Source organism: Neolamprologus brichardi, chromosome 7, assembly GCF_056152115.1.
Source record: "Neolamprologus brichardi isolate AB-2024 chromosome 7, ASM5615211v1, whole genome shotgun sequence".
Taxonomy (NCBI): Eukaryota; Metazoa; Chordata; class Actinopteri; order Cichliformes; family Cichlidae; genus Neolamprologus; species Neolamprologus brichardi.
Window position 1 is genome coordinate 32,170,188 of NC_142110.1, and position 20,416 is coordinate 32,190,603.

Consider the following 20,416-nt stretch of genomic DNA (forward strand, 5'->3'; position numbering starts at 1 on the left):
ATGAAAGACATGACATTTCGTGTTGCCACTAGGTGGCGCTCTGTGTATTTCTGACAATGGGCACATCAATCTGTTCAGGGCGGGTCTGACATCATGCCTGTAAAGTCTGGTACTGATCAGACTGGATTTCAGTGAGTTACACTAATTTGTTCCTTCATGGTGAGACATCAAAGTTCGCCATGCTGCTGGGGTCACACCCTTCCACGAAAACTCACAGTTTTCACTGTAACCCAAGACCAACTCCTTAAGGCTTTTCTGGACAAATTTGAGGCTGCAGATGTCACCCATCACTATACTGTACCCCAAAATGTAAAACATGACATTTCCTGTTCCCACTAGGTGGCGCTGTCCCTGATGTCAAATATGGCAGTTGAAATATGTTCAGGGGTGGAGCCTTATCATATGTGTGCTCTTTGGTCCAGGTCGGACAATGTATGATAGAATGAGAGGCAATAAGATTTTCATGGCGAATCATCGAAATTCGCCGTGGCGCCACAGCCTCACCGTATCCCGAAAACTCAAAAGCTCCACAATTTAACATGGCCCAGGTGTGTAGTTGACACTGACCAAAGATAAAGCTTATATGACCAAATCCCAAGGAGGAGTTCGAAAAAGTTCGAGGCATGGAAATGGCAAAATTAGAGCCAAAATGTCACCTTCACTTCTAAATTGCGGACTTCCTGTTGGGTTTGCGCCAATGGTCCCACTGACTTTTTTGTTCGTCTTGGCATGATACACATGTGTGCCAGATTTCATACATGTAGCTCAAATGATGTGTTCGTAGGGCTGCATTTAACAAGGCATAGGTGGCGCTCTAGAGCCATTTCCTAGTGCTCATATGTGAAACCATTAAAATACAAAATTTTTCACCAGACCTGGCATGTGTGCAAAATGTGTTAAGAGCACCAGAGCACTTTCCCATTCTTGTAATCATTGATCTCTTTTCTATTTCTAACACTCAGGACATAAAAACACCCCCTGTTTTGTGAAACCACTCCTCTTCCTGGAATTATCTGAACCATAAAACACCCTCCTCCTTCTTCCTGTTTGCCCTTTGATCAACATAACTTCCTGTTTTCTGATCCTTCCAAATATATGCCAGAGTGCAGATGTATGTAATTAACATACCATAACTGACAAGATAGCAAAGCAAGAAAAAGGAACTGAGTTTTAGTTTGGATCGGGTGGCAGGAAGTGAAACTCTCACACACTCACTCTCTCTGAGGTAAAATGGCGCAGCAAGGAATTCAGCTCGACCAGGACAAACTCTGCTGTTCGATCTGTTTGGATCTACTGAAAGATCCTGTGACTATTCCCTGCGGACACAACTACTGCATGAACTGCATCAAATGCTTCTGGGAAAGAGGTGATCTAAGGAAAATCCCCTGCTGCCCTCAGTGCAGACAGACCTTCATACCAAGACCTGCTCTGGTGAAAAACACCATGTTGGCAGAGTTAGTGGAGGAGCTGAAGAAAAGTGGACTCCAAGCTCCTCCTGCTGATCACTGCGATGCTGGATCTGAAGATGTGACCTGTGATTTTTGCATTGGGGAAAAAATGAAAGCTATCAAGTCGTGTCTGCAGTGTCTGGTCTCTTACTGTGAGCAGCACCTCCAGCCTCACTATGAATCTCCTGCCTTTAAAAAACACAAGCTAGTGGACCCCTCCCAGATGAGGATTATCTGCCCTCGCCACAATGAGGTGATGAAGATATTCTGCCGCACTGATCAACAGTGCATTTGTTATCTGTGCTCCATGGATGAGCATAAAGGTCACTGCACTGTCTCCGCTGAAGCAGAAAGGAAAGAGAGGCAGAAAGCACTTGGGGCAAGTCATGAAAAACTCCAGCAGAGAATCCAGGAGAGAGAGGAAGCCAAGAGAGTGTTTCAGCAGGAGGTGGAGGCCATTAATCACTCTGCTGATAAAGCTGTGAGGTGCAGCGAGAAGATTTTCACTGAACTGATTAAAACGATTGAGAAAAGAAGCTCTGATGTGACCCAGCAGATCAGACTTCAGCAAAAAACTGAGGTCAGTCGGGTTAAAGAGCTTCAGGAGAAGCTGCAGCAGGAGATCTCTGAGCTGAGGAGGAGAAACACTGAGCTGGAGCAGCTTTTCCACACAGAGGACCACACACAGTTTCTCTGCACTTACACCTCACTGTCACACATCAACGAATGGACAGATTCACCGAGCATCAACATCCGTCCTCTGCGCTACTTTAAGGATGTGACAGCAGCTGTGGCAAAAGCCAGGGATAAAATGCAGGAAATTTTTAGTGATGTTTATACCAACATCTCACAGACAGTGCGTGAAGTGGATGTTTTACTGCCACAACCAGATCCCAAAACAAGAGCTACATTCTTACAGTATTCCTGTCAGCTCACACTGGATCAGAGCACGGCAAACTCATTATTGATATTGTCCGAAGGGAACAGGAAAGCAACAGGAATGCCCACTTTGCTAGCGGCAGTGCAACTGGCAGTGGATTTATATGCCAACAAACCAGAATCACATGCTTTCACTAACAGGTTTCAGGTGCTGAGCAGAGAGACTCTGACTGGACGTTGTTACTGGGAGGTGGAGTGGAGCGGAGGAGGGGTTACAGTGGCAGTCACATACCGGGATATCAGCAGGAAGCAGCAAGAAGAAAGTGAATTCGGACACAATGACAAATCCTGGGCTTTGCAATGTGTCAACCAAAGATGCTTTTTCAAACATAACAAAAGAAAAACTCCCATTTCAGTCTGCTGGCCGTCCAGAGTAGGAGTGTACCTGGATCACAGAGCAGGCATTCTGTCCTTCTACAGCGTCTCTGGCACCATGACTCTCCTCCACAGAGTCCAGACCACATTCACTCAGCCCCTCTGTGCCGGACTCGGACTAGATATGGGATCCACTGCTAAGCTGTCTGACCTCAAATAGACTGGAGTTATTTAACAGCTGGTGTGAGTGGATAGAAGCTACACTAATCATGATGATGTTTGTTATGCTTCTATGATCATTTCTTTGACTAAGTACAGTAATTTGTGGGAAGTTTTGATGCATGTTCAAACATGCAGGTAAGGAAGTCCCAAAAAGTTGATTCTATTCATCTGGTTGTAGTGTTGTAATTTGTGGGGTCAAAATACAGAAATACTACATATTTCATAACTTCATTTATGTTTCTAATCATATCTCATTAAATAAGTGTCCCTGTGCTGGGTGCTTATTCATTTAATGTTTCTTTAGGTGTGTTAATAGCAGAAGAGCAGAAGAGAAAAGGTGATGAGGGTCACTGAAAAGCAACAGTCCATGATTATTAAGCCTTATTGGTGTGCAAAGTGTTCATGATATAAATGGGTGCATGTATATTTCGTACTCTGTTCAGCTGCGCTATGTGGACATTCTTTATTTTCCAGTGTTGATGCTGCCTATGGGGGTGCGCAAGGGGGAAAGTGGTGGCAGTCTGGTCTGATCAGGGGGCAACATGTGACCCCCTTTGCACGACAGGAGGTGGATCTCTCTCCTGAGGGCTTCAGCTTGCTGCGACTGTTTTATCACCAGGTCTTGGAGATTCTGGATAGCCTCCTGGTCTGTGCGTCTCCTGTAGTCCTGGAACTGTTGTCTGCCCTGGATACATTCACACATATATAGATTATAGAGTATATGGGCAAAGTAACACATGATAGCAACAAATATTTTGTATATTTTGTACAAGTCTCTGGATCTGAATGAGAAAAGCAGAAGTGCATAATTATAGCAGGATTCGCTTTTTATCCGGAACAAAAAGGAAATATTAACATATTAAAAGTATTTATGTTAAACAACACTATTAAAATAAACTGTACACCAGGTGACTGCATTATTTATTTATATATGTGTGTGTGACACCGTGGATCCCAGGCTCATCAGCCTTGCACATTGTTCACCATTTTCTTTTGGCTGGTGCTGAGTATAAGCTGTAGCTCCTTCTTCTGTTCATTCAGACTCGTTGCACTGCGGAGATGCTCCGTATTACACGTGGTCACCTCCATCACAGCTTGACGTGCCTCTTCTACCTTAGCCTGAACACACACACACCCCAAGTAGAAGATTAAAAAAAACTTAACCCGAAGTGGTTTTAAAATGTTCACTTTGCAAATGATCAAAACAGCACAGATGTAGACATCTCGCACACACACAGACAAGCATACATCCCACTGTCTGATCTCCTTGGCGTATGCAGCTTCTTTGAGGAGTTTTTCCTGCTTCAGCTCCTCCAGCCTCCTGTTCCCCGACAGCATCTGCAAAGCTTCCAAATCCACGAGCCTCCCAAACTTTGTTCTCATCAACTCGTTGCATTGCTGCTCCAGTGCTGCACCAAGATACAAGCAGGCACCCAACAGCACAGATCAACAAACACATGATCAAATCTACGCATGAAGAAAGTCACAGGAATGTTTTCTTGAAGCCATGTGGCAAATCCTGCAACACAAATCTGTATTTGTTTTCATCTGCATGTGTGTTTTCTTTTAAAGCTAATGTCTACATGTGACCTGTGAACTTCTTGTATATCTTTACACTTCAGCTCTTCCATGTCAGAGACTCTTACTCTGGATCGTGGCAGCCATGTTTCTGCGGTCGTGGATGAGCTTGGTGTGCTGCTGGCGAGCTTGACGGTGCAGATCTTTCTGATGGAGCTTTTCCACCTGCAGCTGCTGGATGCGCCCCTTCAGCCTGTCCAGCTCACTCTTGTCCAGCACCAACGCCTCGCTCAGATCTGATGGCACTGAGCCATTAACAACATACTCAATCTGGAAGACACAGGGTGAAAGTGGAAAAAAGGAGAAAACAAAAAGAAAAAGTTTAAGAACTTCTGTAATATACACTAAACTGCACTGTAACCATTTCTTTTAAATAAAACATCACAAAGTATTGCATGGAAGTCTATTATGGTGAATATTCATAATAAAAATCTGTAAAATCCAAGAAAATGTTTTGTTTTAATCCTGTTTGGCTGTGGATCAATAAAGATCAATAAAATCACGCATGCAAAAGAGTGTTCTTCTACTTTGTTTCTTCATTTGAATTTTTGTTTTATTCACTTTATTTAAAGACTTAAACATCTGTGCAACTCAATAACTCTACGAGGACAAAAAAACCCCATGTACACAGAATTTTTTTTTAATGGCTATTAAATTTTGTGGATATTGTGTGATCGCCACGGTCCAAATGCCCATTCTGAGAAAAACCTTTTATTTTCTGCAATATTCTTTTAAAATTTATAATTTCTAAAGTGTATTTTTGATTAACATACATTTAATTTTTTAAATATTAAAAAAAAGGCAGGATTTGTATAGATTTTGTAAAAGCTTGGATATTTGGTGAAATGGACTAATCAATTGTTTTTGTAGAGACTGAGCTGGTTGTACTAAGTGCACTATTAACCATCTGTTATGTGTTGTTATGACTTGCTTGAAGCAGTTTTGTCACCAGAGAATATCCAGCATGACATCCCATTTACCTGGTGCAATCTCAGAGGAACCACAACATCCAGTTCACTGATTTTCTGCAGTTTCTCCCTGTTGATTAAATCCAAGTCGTCTTCTAGTGCAGCCCGGCTGCTCTTCACCGATTTCTCCTGCAGAGCAGATCAAATCCATGCAAAAACACAAGCACAATAACATGAGTGCAAAACACACGAGTGATAACAAGAGGAAGGTACAGAAAGCCCAACAGTGATGAAAACCGATGAGTTTGACCTTTTTTGCGAGGTTGTCGTTCTCCTTCTTCAGAGCTTCAGCGCTCTTTTTCTCCTCTGTTAACAGTTCCTCCAGGTCCAGTCGACGTTCACGCAGCTGCAGTGTGTTCTCAAACAGCTCAGGTTCACAGCCTGAGACACACAAACACAGACTTATGCTTAAAGTCAAATTAAAGAGACCTATTTTCAGGCAAAAAATGAAATGACCTGAAATATGTCTTTAATGGTGCGTTTCAAAGTACTGAAACGTTTCTGTGCTCCTGCTGGAACAACAGAAAAGTTTTCACTGTTAAAAAATTAAAGGAGGTGAATGTTTTTCACCACTTTACTGACCTTCAGGGCAAATACTGTCATTCACAGCAGCTCCTCCTTCTTCACTGTCATAATCATCATCCCAGTCATCGTCTTCTTCAGAGTCTCCCTCACTGTCCTCTTCTTCTACAAACACACACTGTGATCATAAAGTACTGATGCACACATCGTTACACACACTGTGTTACTTTCCCTCACCTTCATTTCCCGTCTGCTCCTTCTTCTTCACACGTTTGATCTTCTTCTTGAAGACTTTGGTCAGAAACTCTTCATACTTATTGTTTTCCCCGAGCGAAGCCTGGAAGGCAGCGGTCAGAGCCTTCTCCCTCTCCTGCAGCTTGGCTATGTCTCTCCTCTTCATCTCCAGCTGTTCATTGCACTCTCCCAGCTTTGACTGTGAGTGATCAGAGGAAGGAAGTGTGAGGACTACAATAACTGCAGGCCCAGTGTTGTGCTTACACAGTTTTTTGGCAAACAATGATTTCCAGGCCATCAGTGTTTGGCAGCAAACACTACACAGTTATTGTAGTTATGTGTGAAAAAATGAATTGCAAATTTGAGTCACAAATCTGAGCCAGTGCAGACTTGCATGACTGCATGGCAAGAAATATTTCCTGTTTAATAAAATCTTCATGCTTCAGGTCTGTTTTCAAGTCTTTTTATCAATTTAAAGTAAGTCAGTGTTATTTTAAAGCACATTTAGCAGCAGAAAAAAATTTGAACAGAGAAAAAAAATAAGGAATGTCACTGTAAAATAGCAATGTATGAAGCCACCAGAAGCACCAAGAGTACAACAACTACTGATGAATGCAAGTGACAAGCTTTCTAAAAGCTGACAATTGTGCCGACCCTAAACAAACAAACCACTTGCTTCCACGTCTTCCTGTTATGACAGTCACCTGCATGCCCTCTGACACTAAAAACCTCCTCTTTCTCTTTCTCCATCTTTAACATCTACCTTTCAATAAGCCCAACATCTCTCCCCTGCTCGTCACCAAATGAGCCACTCTGTTTTATCCCTAAACTGTCCATTCAAAATAACGATGCATGTGGATGTGCAAAGGTGAGCTAAAACATAAGAACGCTGCTATATCCTTTTAAGCCGATTACTAAAGCGTATTATTAAATAAAAACACCAACTCCAGGCTAATTCAATCCACCTACTGTGATGCTGTTCTCCTCCGTAATGCAGGTGTTGAGCTTCCCATGTAAGCCTCCCTCTCTCCTCTGAAATTGTTTGAGGAGCAGCATCTCCTGAAAGAGCGTCACCAGGCGGAGGTCAGCCAGCTTCAGCCGCCAGTCCAGATGCAGCTTCTGTTGACACAGCAGCAGCAGCTCTGCGTCAAACTGACAAACCGCAGTCTCCATCTGAGGATAAAATCCATCCCCACATCAGTTATTATCGAGAAGACATTCCAACTAGTTGGCCTTTTATTCAGTTAAAAATCAAATTAATGTCAATGACCTCCTCCAGCAGAGTGTTCTGCTCATACAGCAGTCTGATCTCCTCCTCCTTCTGAAGCTCCTCCTCCAGCTCGCTCAGTTCTGATCCTTCGTCCACTGGTGTCTCCTCTTCTTCTCTGGTTACAGATGAAACAGACAATCTGGGAGTTTCTTCTACATCTCTCCTCTGCTCTTCTTCCTTTTTATCCGCCTCCATTTCTTTCTCCAGCTGCTCCAACAAACTCGCTGCTCCCTCCTGCTCCAAATCTCTAAACCTTTTTAAAAACAAAACAAAACAAATCGACAGTTTTTGTTTTCTAATGTTTTTCATGTCATTGTTGCAACAATGTCAAGCAAACCAACTGAAACCATTTAAATTTTTGGTTTTCAAAGAACAGCCATCCTCTGTACCTCTGCTCCCTCAGTGACCGGTATCGCTCCAAGGTGGAGTGGCTGTACCGCAGCTTCTCCTCTGGCACTTCCTCTGTTAACATGTTGGGCAGGATGGGTGGAGGCCGGCGGAGATGAACCGCCAGGCGCTGCTGGACCTTCTGCAGCCGCTGAGCCCGAGCATGCAACCAAGACACCAGACGAAGTTTGGAGTCCCGCAATGCCACGATCCGTCTGTTCACCTCACTCTGCTTTTCATGCATCTAGTGATGATGGAGTGAGTCATTAGATTATCCAGATAATTTAATAATGACATTTAAGGACCATAATTATATGCCTGCACGTAGGTGTGAAATAGATAGCACAAAGTATATTTAAAGCAGATGTGAACATCTGGGTATTAGTGTGAGTTTGTACATTTTCCTCCAAGGAAATCAGTTCTTCTCTCTTCATCTCCGCGTTCACCCGCCGGTGTTTCACCCCGCTGTAGTCCCCGATGTTCTCTTTGGCTTCACGGATGGCTTCCACGTCCTTCGGATCTTCATAGTCCTCACTTGGTTTCTCTGCGTAACTGAGACACCAAAAATCCGAACACATTTTTGAACCAGCGTTCAAATTTAAGCCCCAGCTACTCCTTAGTGGGTTAACCTGACACTGCAGAGTCACTCACATTTGTGCCCATTCCTGCTTCTTCTTTTCTATTTTGGCTCGAGCTTGCTCAGCTTTCTCTGCAGCCTTTCGAAGTCTCTCTTCCTGACGATCTCCCAGCTTGATCTTTGCTGTACGAATCACTGGATGGCATAACACCTCCTCCTCTGGATGCACACAGGTGACAATGCAGGTCAAGATATATCTTTGATGTGTAAAACAAAGACACAATCACTTTCTTACCGTCAATTTTGGTGCTGCCTTTTGCAGTCTCTGCTCTGACTTTCCTACAATTTAGTGCAGCATCTCTGTGTCCAACAGGCTCTCTGGTTGTGCTCCGATGCCTGACCTGAGCTGAAAGCTCGGCAGGCTCCGGTAAATGGTAAGTGGAGACTCTGTGGCTGGTCTGGGTGGCAACCACAATGACTATTTTTCCACCAAGAGAGTTCCTGAACCTGACATCAAGCATAGGTGTTTGTCAGTTGGCTACATACACTATTCTAAAGATACACGCTCATATTTCACTTGGCCAAAGTTTCAAGTAATGAAGTCTGTGCAGGTCAGTGGTCAGGTCAGGAACACAGCTTTGTCCCACCAACTGTTCAAGCTTTCTGTTTGAGGGGCAGGCAGTCAGAATCAGAACAAAGCTGGCTGAAAGGGAGGCTAACCTTAGAAGGAGAGGAGCTAACAGTTTGTTTCACACCAAAAAGGCTCTTTTTAAGACAAATTACTATTTTTTTGATTTGTGAATAATATAAATAGTTGTATAATAAAAACTTGCATGTACCAGTCCTGTAGTTTTTTGAGTGCTATGCTGCAGCGCTCCTGCTCCCAGGCTAGCTGCTTCCTGACCTCCATCACGCGCTGGGCTTTTAGCCTCTCTGCCTGTTTGTAACATCGCTGGTCCAGCTGCAGCTCCTACAGACACACACCAACACATACATCTAACAACAATTTACTGTGTCTATCCCTTAGTAAAACATTCCAGATCAGATTATTTTTCAGATCTCATTGAATCTCGGTTTCAGTGGCAAGGCAGCTGAATTTCCCAACTCAGGGATAGTGCACACATACACATCCCAGATTTGCATTTGTACCTCTGGTTTCAAGCGAATGTGCTCCGACAGATTCTGGTTGTCATTCAGCACTTTCTTAAATTTCTTCTGGAGTTCACTCAGGTTCTTCTGCTTTTCAGAAACCTTTAGCTCAGCCTCCTTTTGCAGTTGGTAATTTTGCAGCTTTTGCTTAGCCATCTCTAAGCTGGAACAAGGAGACATTAGAAAGTTAGAAGAGAGAAAACTTGATATTTTTCATGAGCCACAGCAAAGTTTCATTGTGAAGAGTCAAGCTTTCACCACCCCCACTTTGGCAGTTTATAACATGATGTCATGAGCTATGAAACCGAGGAACCCTGCACGCTCATATTCTGCCTTCTTGTCAACCCTGTAAAGTATGTGTAACTCTGATGTCCAAAATAAACATAATGCATTAATAAGACTTAAAAGTAGTGACTGAGACCATTAACTCATCAGGAAAATGTTTACTTAGGTCACAGATGTGATGGTTGAAAGGTTATTTTCTTTCTATGTCTTTGTGAAACAGGAGTCTCCTTCTACTGGCCATTAGAAATAATGCAGGGTTAAGGTATCTTCATGTTTCAGATCGGGTGAGCTATGTTCATCATATACAGGTGAAACTAAATTTGAATATTATGCAAAAGTTAATTTATTTCACTGATTCAACTTAAAAGGTCAAACTAATATATGATATAGACTCATTACATGAAAAGCAAGATATTTGAAGCCTTTATTTTTTATAATTGCTTCAATAGCGGCCTTCAGCTCTTCTGCATTGTTTTGGTCTCGTGTCACTCATCTTTCTCTTGGCAATGCCCCATAAATTCTCTATGGGGTTCAGGTCAGGTGAGTTTGCTGGCCACTCAAGCACAGTAATCCCATGGTCATTGAACCAGGTTTTGGGTACTTTTGGTAGTGTTGGCAGGTCCCAAGTCCTGCTGGAAAACAAAGTCAGCATTTCCATAAAGCTTGTCTGCGGAAGGAAGCATGGAGTGCTCCAAAATGTCCTGGTAGATGGCTGCATTGACTCTGGACTTAAAGCACAGTAGACCAACACCAGCATGACATGGCTCCCCAAATCAACACAGACTGTGGAAACTTCACACTGGACTTCAAGCATCTTAGATTGTGTGCCTCTCCATTCTTCCTCCAGACTCTGGGAACTTGGTTTCCAAATGAGATGCAACATTTGCTCTCATCAGAAAAGAGGACCTTCGACCACTGAGCAACAGACCAGTTCTTTTTTTTTCATTTAGCCCTTTTTCTTCCATACCTTTCCCTTCCACATAACTTTCTATTAATGTGCTTTGATACAGCACTTTGGGCACATCCAACTTCTTCTGCAATTACCTTTTGAGGCTTTCCCTCCTTATGGAGGCTGACAATGATGGTTTTATGCACAACTGTCAGGTCAGCAGTCTTCCCCATGATTGTGATTCCTATGAACCAGACTGAGAGAGCATGTAAAGGCTCAGGAACCTTATGCAGGTGTTTTGAATAATTAGCTTATTATAGTGTGACACTTTGAGCCTAAAATATTGAACCTTTTCACAATATTCAAATTTTCTGAGATTTTGAATTTGGGGTAAGCTGTAAGTCATGAGTCTATATCATATATTAGTTTTACCTTTTGAGTTGAACTACTGAAATAAATGAACTTTTGCACGATATTCAAGTTTTCGAGTTTCACCTGTATATACAGTTTATGAGAGTCCCAAAAAGAAAAAATGGTAGATATACAGAGGAAGAAATTATTAATTGATACGAAATTATAACTAAACTTGCTATTTATTCTCACCTGTAGGCTGCTGGATCTTCAATATCCTCAGTCTCATTCCCAAGAGTTATCTAAATCATGCAAAAAAGATGATATTGATACAAACTCACATATATAAAACAATTTTATTAAACGGGGTTGTCTGTCTTCCACTGAACTGTTTTACTTGGGAACACGTGACCACAAGTTCAGCATTTAGGCCTATAAAGTGCCCCTTTAGAGTTAGACTTATGAACTAGCTCAATTTTAGTCCCTTACAAACTCAAGCTGATTATTATATAACTGGTTTAAAGACAATAAGCCATCAAAATGTGACCGACCTTGGGTGAAGGAATCTTGGCTCTCTTTCTCTGCAGGCTTTGCTGCATCTCCTCTGGAGGAAGCAGGCTGAAGGAGAAGATGTTCCCGTCATCTCCCGCTGTCAGCACATACAGGTCGTCGTGGCTACAGCAGATGTGTCGCAGGTGTCCATACTGGTTGTCGTGGATGCTGAGAGTCCAGTAAGCCTGCATGGACGTGAGGCTGTGATCACCAGGCTGCAGGGGATAAATCCTGATGGAGCCCGAGTTCATGCCGCAGAGAAGCAGCTGTCTGTTGGAGCTACAACGCACCAGGAATTGCACTTCAATCACCACCCTTTTCATTCAAAACATGTAAAGTGTAAACAGCTGCACAAAAGTTTAGAAAAGCTAGTCTGTCCTCAGGCTACCTGAAGGTGATGGAACAGATGGGGTCATCCTCTGCGTTATGTACAGGCAGAAAGCTGAATGGTTCATCCTGCCGCTGCTCAGGATCCTCGTCTTGATTCTCAGAGAACTTACAGTGATATAAGAAGCCTGAGTCAAAGCCTCCCTACAGGGTTCAGAGAGACAGAAAACAGTTAGTCGTGAAGAACAAATCACACTTCAGGATATTTACCTATATCTCATCAACTTCCAGAGCTAAACAGATATCATTAACTCCTTTCTATAAAACTGCATGGCTGGTAACTGATATTTAGATACCTGCATAGGATTAAACAGAATCTCTAGACAAGGCAGGGTTTTAGCCAGAGCCAGCATTGTAATAAAATCAATGTAAACCTGTTTTGCTCATTGTTGATTAAGTTATTCAAAATGCGATTACCTGCTCAGCTCTGTTGTAGAATTGACCCATCATCTCGTTCAGTTTAGTGCTTTTCATTTGTTGCAACTTTCTGATGCAGAAAGTTAGACTGATGCTTGCTGATGAATGTGACTGTAATGTGTGGCCATTTCATTCAATTACACTAAAGACTCTCGGAGTGTACAATATATTTGAAAGTGGAGATGAGTTTTCTAGTCTTCTTGTTTTTTGGACTATATCGGATATTGCACAATGGTTTGTTTTTTGGACAGATTTGGTACCTCACCCTTTTAACTGTGGATTTTACATGTTTTTACTCACTGACAGCAAACGCAGGTTGTAGTCTAGTTTATTTTCTACTTTTGTGGGTGAAGGAACTTGGTATCATATTCCTGAATGACTGTAAGAAACAGACACATTATGAGTGTGTGTGTTTGTGTTTGTATGCATACCATGGAGAGCCAGAAGTGTCCAGGCTGTGAATAGAAGCCGCAGCAGAGAGGACTTGGTGGATCAGGGATATAGATAGGAGGTAATTCTTCCTTCTCCTCTTTTTCTTCTTCTTGCTCTACATCCAGCTTTGTTGTGTCTTTTAACTGCTCTTCTTTCGCTTTCTTCTTCTTCTCCTTTATGGCTTTATTTCTTGCAATATCCTCCTCTCTCTGAAACACAGAATTTAAAATGCAAAACATCTGATCTGAAATTACGTTTCCATTCATATTCGAGCAGCAGTTCTTTTAAACAGAGTAAAAAGGCAGGAAATAAAGAAACACCGAGTACAAAAACACAGTTAATGGAGCCATAAAAGTTAAGAACAGCGGCCGCACAATTAACCTTAGCCACAGTCTTGGTAGATAAAGTTAGTGGTTACACATCCAAGTAGTAAAACTTACATACTTAAGCTTTTATAGCTGGTTAACGTGCTCACAGTTACTGTGAACCTGCAAGCCTCTTCACCTCTCATCCGAGAAGCTTTTTCAGTTCGGCAACTGAACTGAAGAAGCTCATCGGATGAGAGGTGAAACGTTTTTAGGCAACTTAAAGAAGTCCAGACGCTTTTCTTTCCAAGCTCCTTAGACTACGATGACCTGGATGACTGAGAACCTTCACAGACATATCTGTAATTATTAATTCCTTTTCAGTTTTTCACTGGGGGAGGGCAGGCGGGCGGGGGGGTCATAGAAGAACGAGGAGGTCCCAGCACAGAGCTGTACTGCCAAAATATGAACACTCGCAGAAGTGAATGTGACAAAAACCTGACAAAAATGCATTTATTTATTCAAACAGACTAACGTCAAGAAAGACCACTTTCAGACCTTGATTCGAGACTTGATGCTTTTAAACTTGAAGGATCTTCTGGGCAGCTCCGACAGATGAAAGGTGTTGGTTGGTTTCTGAGTTGCCAGATCAGGACTGTGCACCTCAACCACATGACCGCTCTGACACAGGATGACCAGATTGTTATCGTTCTGTATAAAAAAAGTACAAAAAACAACGTTATGCAAATCTATCACAGAGACCCTTCACATTCACAGCAGCGATGATTAAACACTGAGCTTACGTGAGAATGCGGTGACCACTCCAGCGCCTGTACCGGCCCAGGGACGTGGATAAAACCGATGGGGTTGTAGTTCTCTCCAACAGTGAAGAAGAACACAGTGCAGTCAGCACTCTGAGGAGAAAGATCAGAATAAGAAGAGATATCAGAAAGATACAACAAACACCAAAACTAACCTTAAACTGATAAAGTGTCTACAGAAACTTTACAAACTTCACCTCTAGCTAACTTAGCTCTAGCTGAACTTTTAATGGGTGGAAATTCCTTCTTGCCAAAGCCAATGAATGCTGACAAAACCTAGCTTTGTGTAGCAGATGAATTTAGCCTATCTGAAGAAGCCTTGTTACTGGTACTCCATATTATATGCTTCCACAGTAGTAAACTAGAAAACCGCTTACCCCTGTGGCCAGGATCTCTCCATTTCGTTCATATGCCACAGCTGTAACAGCAGCATCATGTGGTTTGAAGGGCTGTCTAAGGCGCAGCTCGGCATCTCCTTCGGGGCTCTGTCCTGTGATAGTTTGCAGCCTCTGAGGGTTGTACAGCTCCAGCAAGCGTACTACTCCATTCTCAAAGCCGGTCACCAGTAAACCTCCACTCTGGCTCACCTTAAAGCCAACACCGGAGCCATTGTTGAGCCTTTTGAGTCACACTGGAAGAAGAATTCTGTTTTCACTGACACACTCACCTTAGCTGGAGCCCAGCATAGAGCAGTTCCTCCCTGATTAAAGCGTCTGGTGGTCAGTTCTCGTTTTGCCAGGAAGTCAAAAACTTTGACAGAGCCTGGATGGCATGGACAAAATAGCAGCTCTTACAGAGTTTGTATGTGTTTTCACATATATAGTATATTTATATAAACTATATATCTATAGTATTAGCTCTTGAGAACAGGCATGTGTGATTTTGGTGATTTTTCTCATATCTACTGACATGAAAGTGGTTCCAAATCTGGGCCCAATAGCTTTGGGGTGTGGCGACAGTTTAAGTGTAACAGCATTTTTCTTTGAAATGCATGGAACTGCTAGTGGTTGATTGGCCACTAGCACTGAATCAGTGGAAAAGGAGAGCATGGTACAGGTATGTAAGCACACATGGACTCACAGTCCAGAGTGGTTGTTGCCATCAGGTGGGATTTCTTTGATACGTCCAGGCCTTGAATCATCCCACCATGGAACGAAAACAGGCACTCTGGATCAGGACTCTGCACACAAAAGACTTTATTACACAGGCCGGAACCTGCATACTGTATTATGACACACAGTGGTTTAATGAAGTTCCTATGAAGAACGGAGAATATAACATTTTGGTCTTTATCAGTTACAATCCATCCATTTAGAAATGTCTGCACTGTTACTTGTTCATTCAAATCCCCAGTAAACAAATTGCTGCATTTACATAGCTTCTCCATAGAAACAAAAGATGCAGGAAACTTACTGTGTTGGTGAATGAAAGGTCCAGTTTCCAGATGGCTCCATTAGAATCCTACAAGTTCACACAGGAGAGAGATCAGGACCGAGGTGAGTGTGGATCATGTGTTATGGTTTCCAAGTGCAAACCTTTTTTTCTGACCTGGGCAAACCAAACGAAGGAGTGAGGCAGGGAGCTCCCCCTCACCACAGAGGAGAGGCACACATTGCGTCCGACCACCAGCTCATTATTGGGCTCCATCTCAAATCTACTGCCGTCGCTGTTACTGTCAGCTGTGTTGATCCTCTCAAAGTCCCAAACCTGATGGGAAAATTTTACTTTTGCTATTCACACATTGATACAATTTTACAACTAGAAAGAAAAAAAGAATGGTATTGATAAAAATGGTCATGGTGAAAGTATTACAGAAAATTGGTTGTACTGTAAGCACCAGGATTATCTTAAAAGAGAATGTCAGCATTTTTTTAAATAACTGCTTGAGATGATCTCAATAAATCCATCTACTCAAATCCACGCTCAACACAAATTCCAGTTTCTTTAAGAGAAAGAGAAAGTGCCTCGATATTTCTACTCTAGCCCTTAATTAAAAAATGTATGCTTGTCCAATAAAGTACTAATAATTAACAATAATGTATTTTAATCCACTAGGGCAATAGTCCCCAACATAGTTTGCAAAAGAATAATTATTTCCTCCTTCTTCAGAAAAAGTTCATTATTAATTGTACCAAATTGACTTGCAGTGGCAGTAGCCTTGGTGGAACAAGCTGAAGGACAAGAAGTATCTGCTGGCAGTTGCTACTGTTCACACCCAGGGGACACATGGCCATGCTCTGACAGGTCAAATGTTTTTGTTTTTGGCAAAGTAAGGGGACTCTATGGTTTAATGTTGTAATTGGTGTAGCAAGGATCTTACCCTGACAACACCATCAGAGCCAATCGTCATCAGCTGTCCATCTTCTAGGGAAAACGGCTGGACCGTCCCTGCATGACAGGTCCGGCCATCATTACGGCAAATCTCCACCTTGATGGTGTTCCCATCCCACACCAGCAAATTGCCCCAATCTGTTCCTGACAACACCTAAAAGGAAAAGATGAAGTGAAATATTAATTCTCTTGTACAGAGCCGATCTCGCAAAAGTTCATCTTCATTTTTTTGCTCCAATGTCCCTTGCAAGGCTCCATACTCTTGACTAAAACATGAAGTGGTATGTAAATACTTCTTTCTGAGCGTCACTGACCTCTCAAAGGACTTTAGACTAAAAACTACATTTACCCATACGTTCACACAGAGCTTTATTTCATGCACTTGTATAATTCAATCTACCTCTTATCTACAGTTAATAACAAATCACCTGTTCACTTTAATTTACACATGTAATCAATACTATAGTTGTAAAAAAGTAAAATTCTTGCTTTTTATCTGGAGACTTCACTCGATGATGTGTGGCCAGTTTCAATTTAAATGGACTAATGGGAAATTAAGAGGCTCTCTTGGAGGTAGCCTCTGACTCTCGAGTACAGACCTTTCCATCAGGAAGTTCCACGTAGCCCTCGATATCAGTTGGTACAGTTTTCCCAAAATGTCCTATAAGTCCTTGTAATTTAGGACCTGTGAATGTGTTTGCCATTTTCCAAAACCTAAGAGAGAGAGAAAGAAAACAAAATCATTCGATATTGCAAAAGAGTAAAAACCTCAACTCTGCAGTCAGAAATGACTGCAGAGTTATTTTTTGTTATTCTGACCCCAGAGTTTACCACAATATCCTCTGCATAAAACAAGAAACTAACTCAAAGTTGTTTTTGCAACATTTTCAGAGGACTATACTTTGACTTTACTTGATGTGCCCAAATCCAGACGTTGTGAGGATTCCTGGGTTATATGGGGAAAAGCTGACTCGATAGACCTCCTGTGAAATGGCCTTGCAGCTCAGTATCACCTCCTCCTGCCTCCAGTCCCACAGTGTCAGCGTGTAGTCAGGTTCACTCCCCACACTGGCCAGTATGCTTCCTTTGTGGTTAAACTCCACAAAACTGTACTCCCGCTCAGTACCACCTACAGACATGCAGGTTAAATCAAGAGCATCAAATAACATTAAGATAATAACTGCAAAATGAATCCAATTTACCTCTGAGGATGCGGTAAGGTCCCAATGAAGGATATTCATAGACTATGATGTTGGGCTGTTTTCCCTTCTCTGCTACAACAAAGTACTCTTTGCCAGGGTGGGCCTTTAACCACACACACACACAGAAAATCCAGTCATCAAGTGATTAATTATGCAACTGGACCAAATGCATTTTATAATAAGGGATTGTAAATCTTCCTGTAAATACTGCATTAAAACAATTGAGGTATTAATTGTATGTACCTCAATCATTTCTGCTTGAAAACTGTAGTTGCATAAATGTACACTTCTGCAGGAAATCTTTGGAGTGCCTACGATATAACCCACATAAGCAGCCGACCAGGTTGCTGGCATTTATTCTGGAGTTTTACATTTGATGCTAGCCGCACTGTTAAATTATAAAACTACAGCAGAAACGTTGCTGGAAATGCATAGGAGGATTTTGCGGTAGTAGACAGGCCAATCATATTAGTTGCGGGCTGAGTCAACATGATGTGTAGTTACATTTCTAGAGAGGTGCATACTGGGTTACACCGAGGGCTTTCAGAGGAATTTGGGGTTACGATGTAGTTGTGCCGTAGATTTCCCACTAAAGCTTAAATCCCCAGTAGCATTATTTAACTCCTCAATGTGCCTGCTGTCAGTCACAGAGATTGCAGATTCCGTGGGACAGTTCACTTGCATGATGAGTAATTTCCCCTTACCGTGATTGCTCCAATTCCCCCTCCACTGCAGGAGCGCAGGTATCTCTGCTCCTTGGTGTTCACATCGAGCAGGACGAGCATGTTCCCCGCTATAAAAATCAGAGTTCTGTCATCCAGCAGCTTCAGGTTTGCCCTGCGTCCACAGTCATAGCCAAAGGAGTGACTGATTGCATCATTAATTAAGGATATCAAAGTTAAAATTCACATCAGTGTTATAGAAAAATGTTTTTTAGCAAAAGTCCCATGAAAATGACAACTGCTTTTTTATAATAATGTATAAATATACTAATATCTCTGGCCCACATACTGTTTATACATACTATTACTTTAGAAGCATTAGTATTAGCAGAAAAATATATGACACATACCATAAGATAATGGCACTATAATGCTACTGTATTAAACAATATTACTGCTTAGTCTATACTACATATTACTTACAATATACACAACGCATGTTTAAATGTACAGTATATTATACTGAGCATTCATACTTACACATACACTTATATAATACAAGCTAAACATATAATGGCTGCAAACATCAGCACGATATAGAGTTAGGTAGTGTTTATAACATATTTAAATAAAATCGTGGGGTGTTTACCTTACAATATAAAGTGCCTTGAGGCAACTGTTGTTGTGATTTGCTGCTGTATAAATAAAACTTAATTGAATTGAATACATAAAAGCTGAAGTTAAAAACTACTCAAAATAAACTATGTGCACTATTCTTATAATGGAAGGTGTAAAAATATTTTTCAGCAAAGGATACGAGAGATGCAGGAGGTTCTCTGGGATTTCAGAATCGGGTGTGATGTACGGTCTGGAGTGAAGCTCTTCATATTTGTAGTACATGTCTGCAGGGAGTTGCTTTTTTGATTGGCTCCCAGCCTCCTGCTGCATTGCTGAGTGCTTGGTATCACATTCTGCGAGGAAGGAAAGATGTGAAAACCGTTTTTAGTCACTGGTGACTTGTACCATTTAATTAACTTTATTTTTCCAGCATTTTAGCACTCATAACTTAGGAACTACAGGGGACAGCCACATTTTTTAGTGCTTAATCACATTTATGTATCAATTTTACACCCACTCCAAGTGTAACAATCTACAGCCAAGGAAAGGAGGAAAGGTCGACCTTTCCTCCAGGACACTGTCTTCACAACTTATTTTCTAATTCAACCTAGGACCTTCTTGCTTTAAAGTGATAGTGCTACCACCTCACCACGCAAACTTTACACTAAAGGGAAAACACCGATATCGGGTATTGTGAAATGGTTTTTAGTGAAACGGGGTTTTACGTGGTGCATGACATAAAATGATCAGCAAACTACAATAACAACTAAGTATCTAAAACTGATTGGCTTTAGCTTGGTACATTCATGAGAATACATGCTTTATTTACCCCAAGGTTTTGGCTACATTAGCCAAAACTACTTAACACAACCTAGAACAAAGCTTAAATAGGTAGAATGAGGACATTGCAATGTACAATAAAATTCAAAATCAAAATAAATGTCTCAATAAAGTAAAAAGAGAAAATTAGAACAAAAAAACAACATTTTAAGTTTAAAATGTAAATTTAAAATATGAAATAAATTAATAATAAATAATAATGGATTTTCATTCATTAAAAGTTGAAATAAAGCGGGTTAATAAAGTAAATTAAAATAGCTGACATTAAAAAAAAAACAATTATTAATTAAACTTGGGGGAAAAATAGCATTAAACTGCCTGACCTTCATGTGAAGATGTCCGTGTGCTTTCAGTCTGTTCACTAACAAAAGTCCCGTTTTCTCCCAACATTTTCTGTTTGTTACCTGCTCTGTGAAACACACACAGACAGTCTATTATTCAAAGGTATTTATAGCTTGAAATGAAGGAAGTTAAACTTTAGAATATGATAATACACAATGCCACCAGATGGATTTAAAGTCCTATCTTCTGGATATGGCTCCGTAAAGTCTGTTGCTACGTTGCCGGGCAACGGGGAAAATCAGTGAGTTGCAAAGCCTTGTGGGTTATGTAGTTCTCAACCGTTGTCTTGCGTTTGGAGCGTAATGGGTCGTAATTTTAAAGAAAATGACATAATTTTTACAAACATGATTAACTTTAATATTAGATTAAACTA

The 20,416-nt window shown here is 41.5% G+C and overlaps 2 protein-coding genes across 4 annotated transcripts; one reads left to right on the forward strand and one right to left on the reverse strand.

The window, feature by feature from the left end:
* The first annotated feature begins 1,058 nt into the window (after nt 1–1,058).
* Nucleotides 1,059–4,843, forward strand: LOC102793107 (tripartite motif-containing protein 16-like). The gene is made up of 2 exons (XM_006782075.3): nt 1,059–2,945; nt 3,399–4,843. The coding sequence occupies exon 1, from the start codon at nt 1,231–1,233 to the stop codon at nt 2,920–2,922; it is 1,692 nt and encodes a 563-aa protein (XP_006782138.2). The 5' UTR covers nt 1,059–1,230; the 3' UTR covers nt 2,923–2,945; nt 3,399–4,843.
* Nucleotides 3,369–20,262, reverse strand: cfap44 (cilia and flagella associated protein 44). 3 transcript variants are annotated; one of them, XM_087843492.1, is made up of 35 exons: nt 20,196–20,261; nt 20,025–20,110; nt 19,061–19,214; nt 18,286–18,448; nt 17,582–17,684; nt 17,292–17,508; nt 16,979–17,093; nt 16,369–16,533; nt 15,597–15,755; nt 15,462–15,509; nt 15,129–15,228; nt 14,716–14,810; nt 14,426–14,635; nt 14,031–14,141; nt 13,786–13,938; nt 12,922–13,131; nt 12,075–12,217; nt 11,686–11,965; nt 11,387–11,436; nt 9,610–9,772; nt 9,300–9,430; nt 8,756–8,967; nt 8,535–8,679; nt 8,282–8,435; nt 7,886–8,127; nt 7,497–7,749; nt 7,196–7,399; nt 6,230–6,425; nt 6,053–6,157; nt 5,721–5,851; nt 5,483–5,599; nt 4,571–4,772; nt 4,173–4,333; nt 3,909–4,043; nt 3,369–3,609 (listed from the first exon to the last, which is right to left on the reverse strand). In XM_087843492.1, the coding sequence occupies exons 2-35, from the start codon at nt 20,089–20,091 to the stop codon at nt 3,388–3,390; spliced, it is 5,316 nt and encodes a 1,771-aa protein (XP_087699618.1). In that variant the 5' UTR covers nt 20,092–20,110; nt 20,196–20,261; the 3' UTR covers nt 3,369–3,387. The 3 variants fall into 3 exon arrangements, with proteins under 3 accessions (XP_087699618.1, XP_087699619.1, XP_087699620.1); XM_087843493.1 differs by having other exon boundaries at nt 20,025–20,105; nt 20,196–20,253; XM_087843494.1 differs by having other exon boundaries at nt 6,053–6,154; nt 20,025–20,262.
* Between the last annotated feature and the right edge of the window lie 154 nt (nt 20,263–20,416).

Coding starts and splice junctions, on each gene's coding strand:
- LOC102793107 (XM_006782075.3), top strand. CDS start 1,231: ATGGCGCAGCAAGGAATTCAGCTCGACCAGGACAAACTCTGCTGTTCG.
- cfap44 (XM_087843492.1), bottom strand. CDS start 20,091: ATGTTGGGAGAAAACGGGACTTTTGTTAGTGAACAGACTGAAAGCACA. Junction 19,215..20,024: donor ACGGACATCTTCACATGAAG/GTCAGGCAGTTT, acceptor CCTTCCTCGCAG/AATGTGATACCAAGCACTCA. Junction 17,509..17,581: donor ACCTTACCGCATCCTCAGAG/GTAAATTGGATT, acceptor GCATGTCTGTAG/GTGGTACTGAGCGGGAGTAC.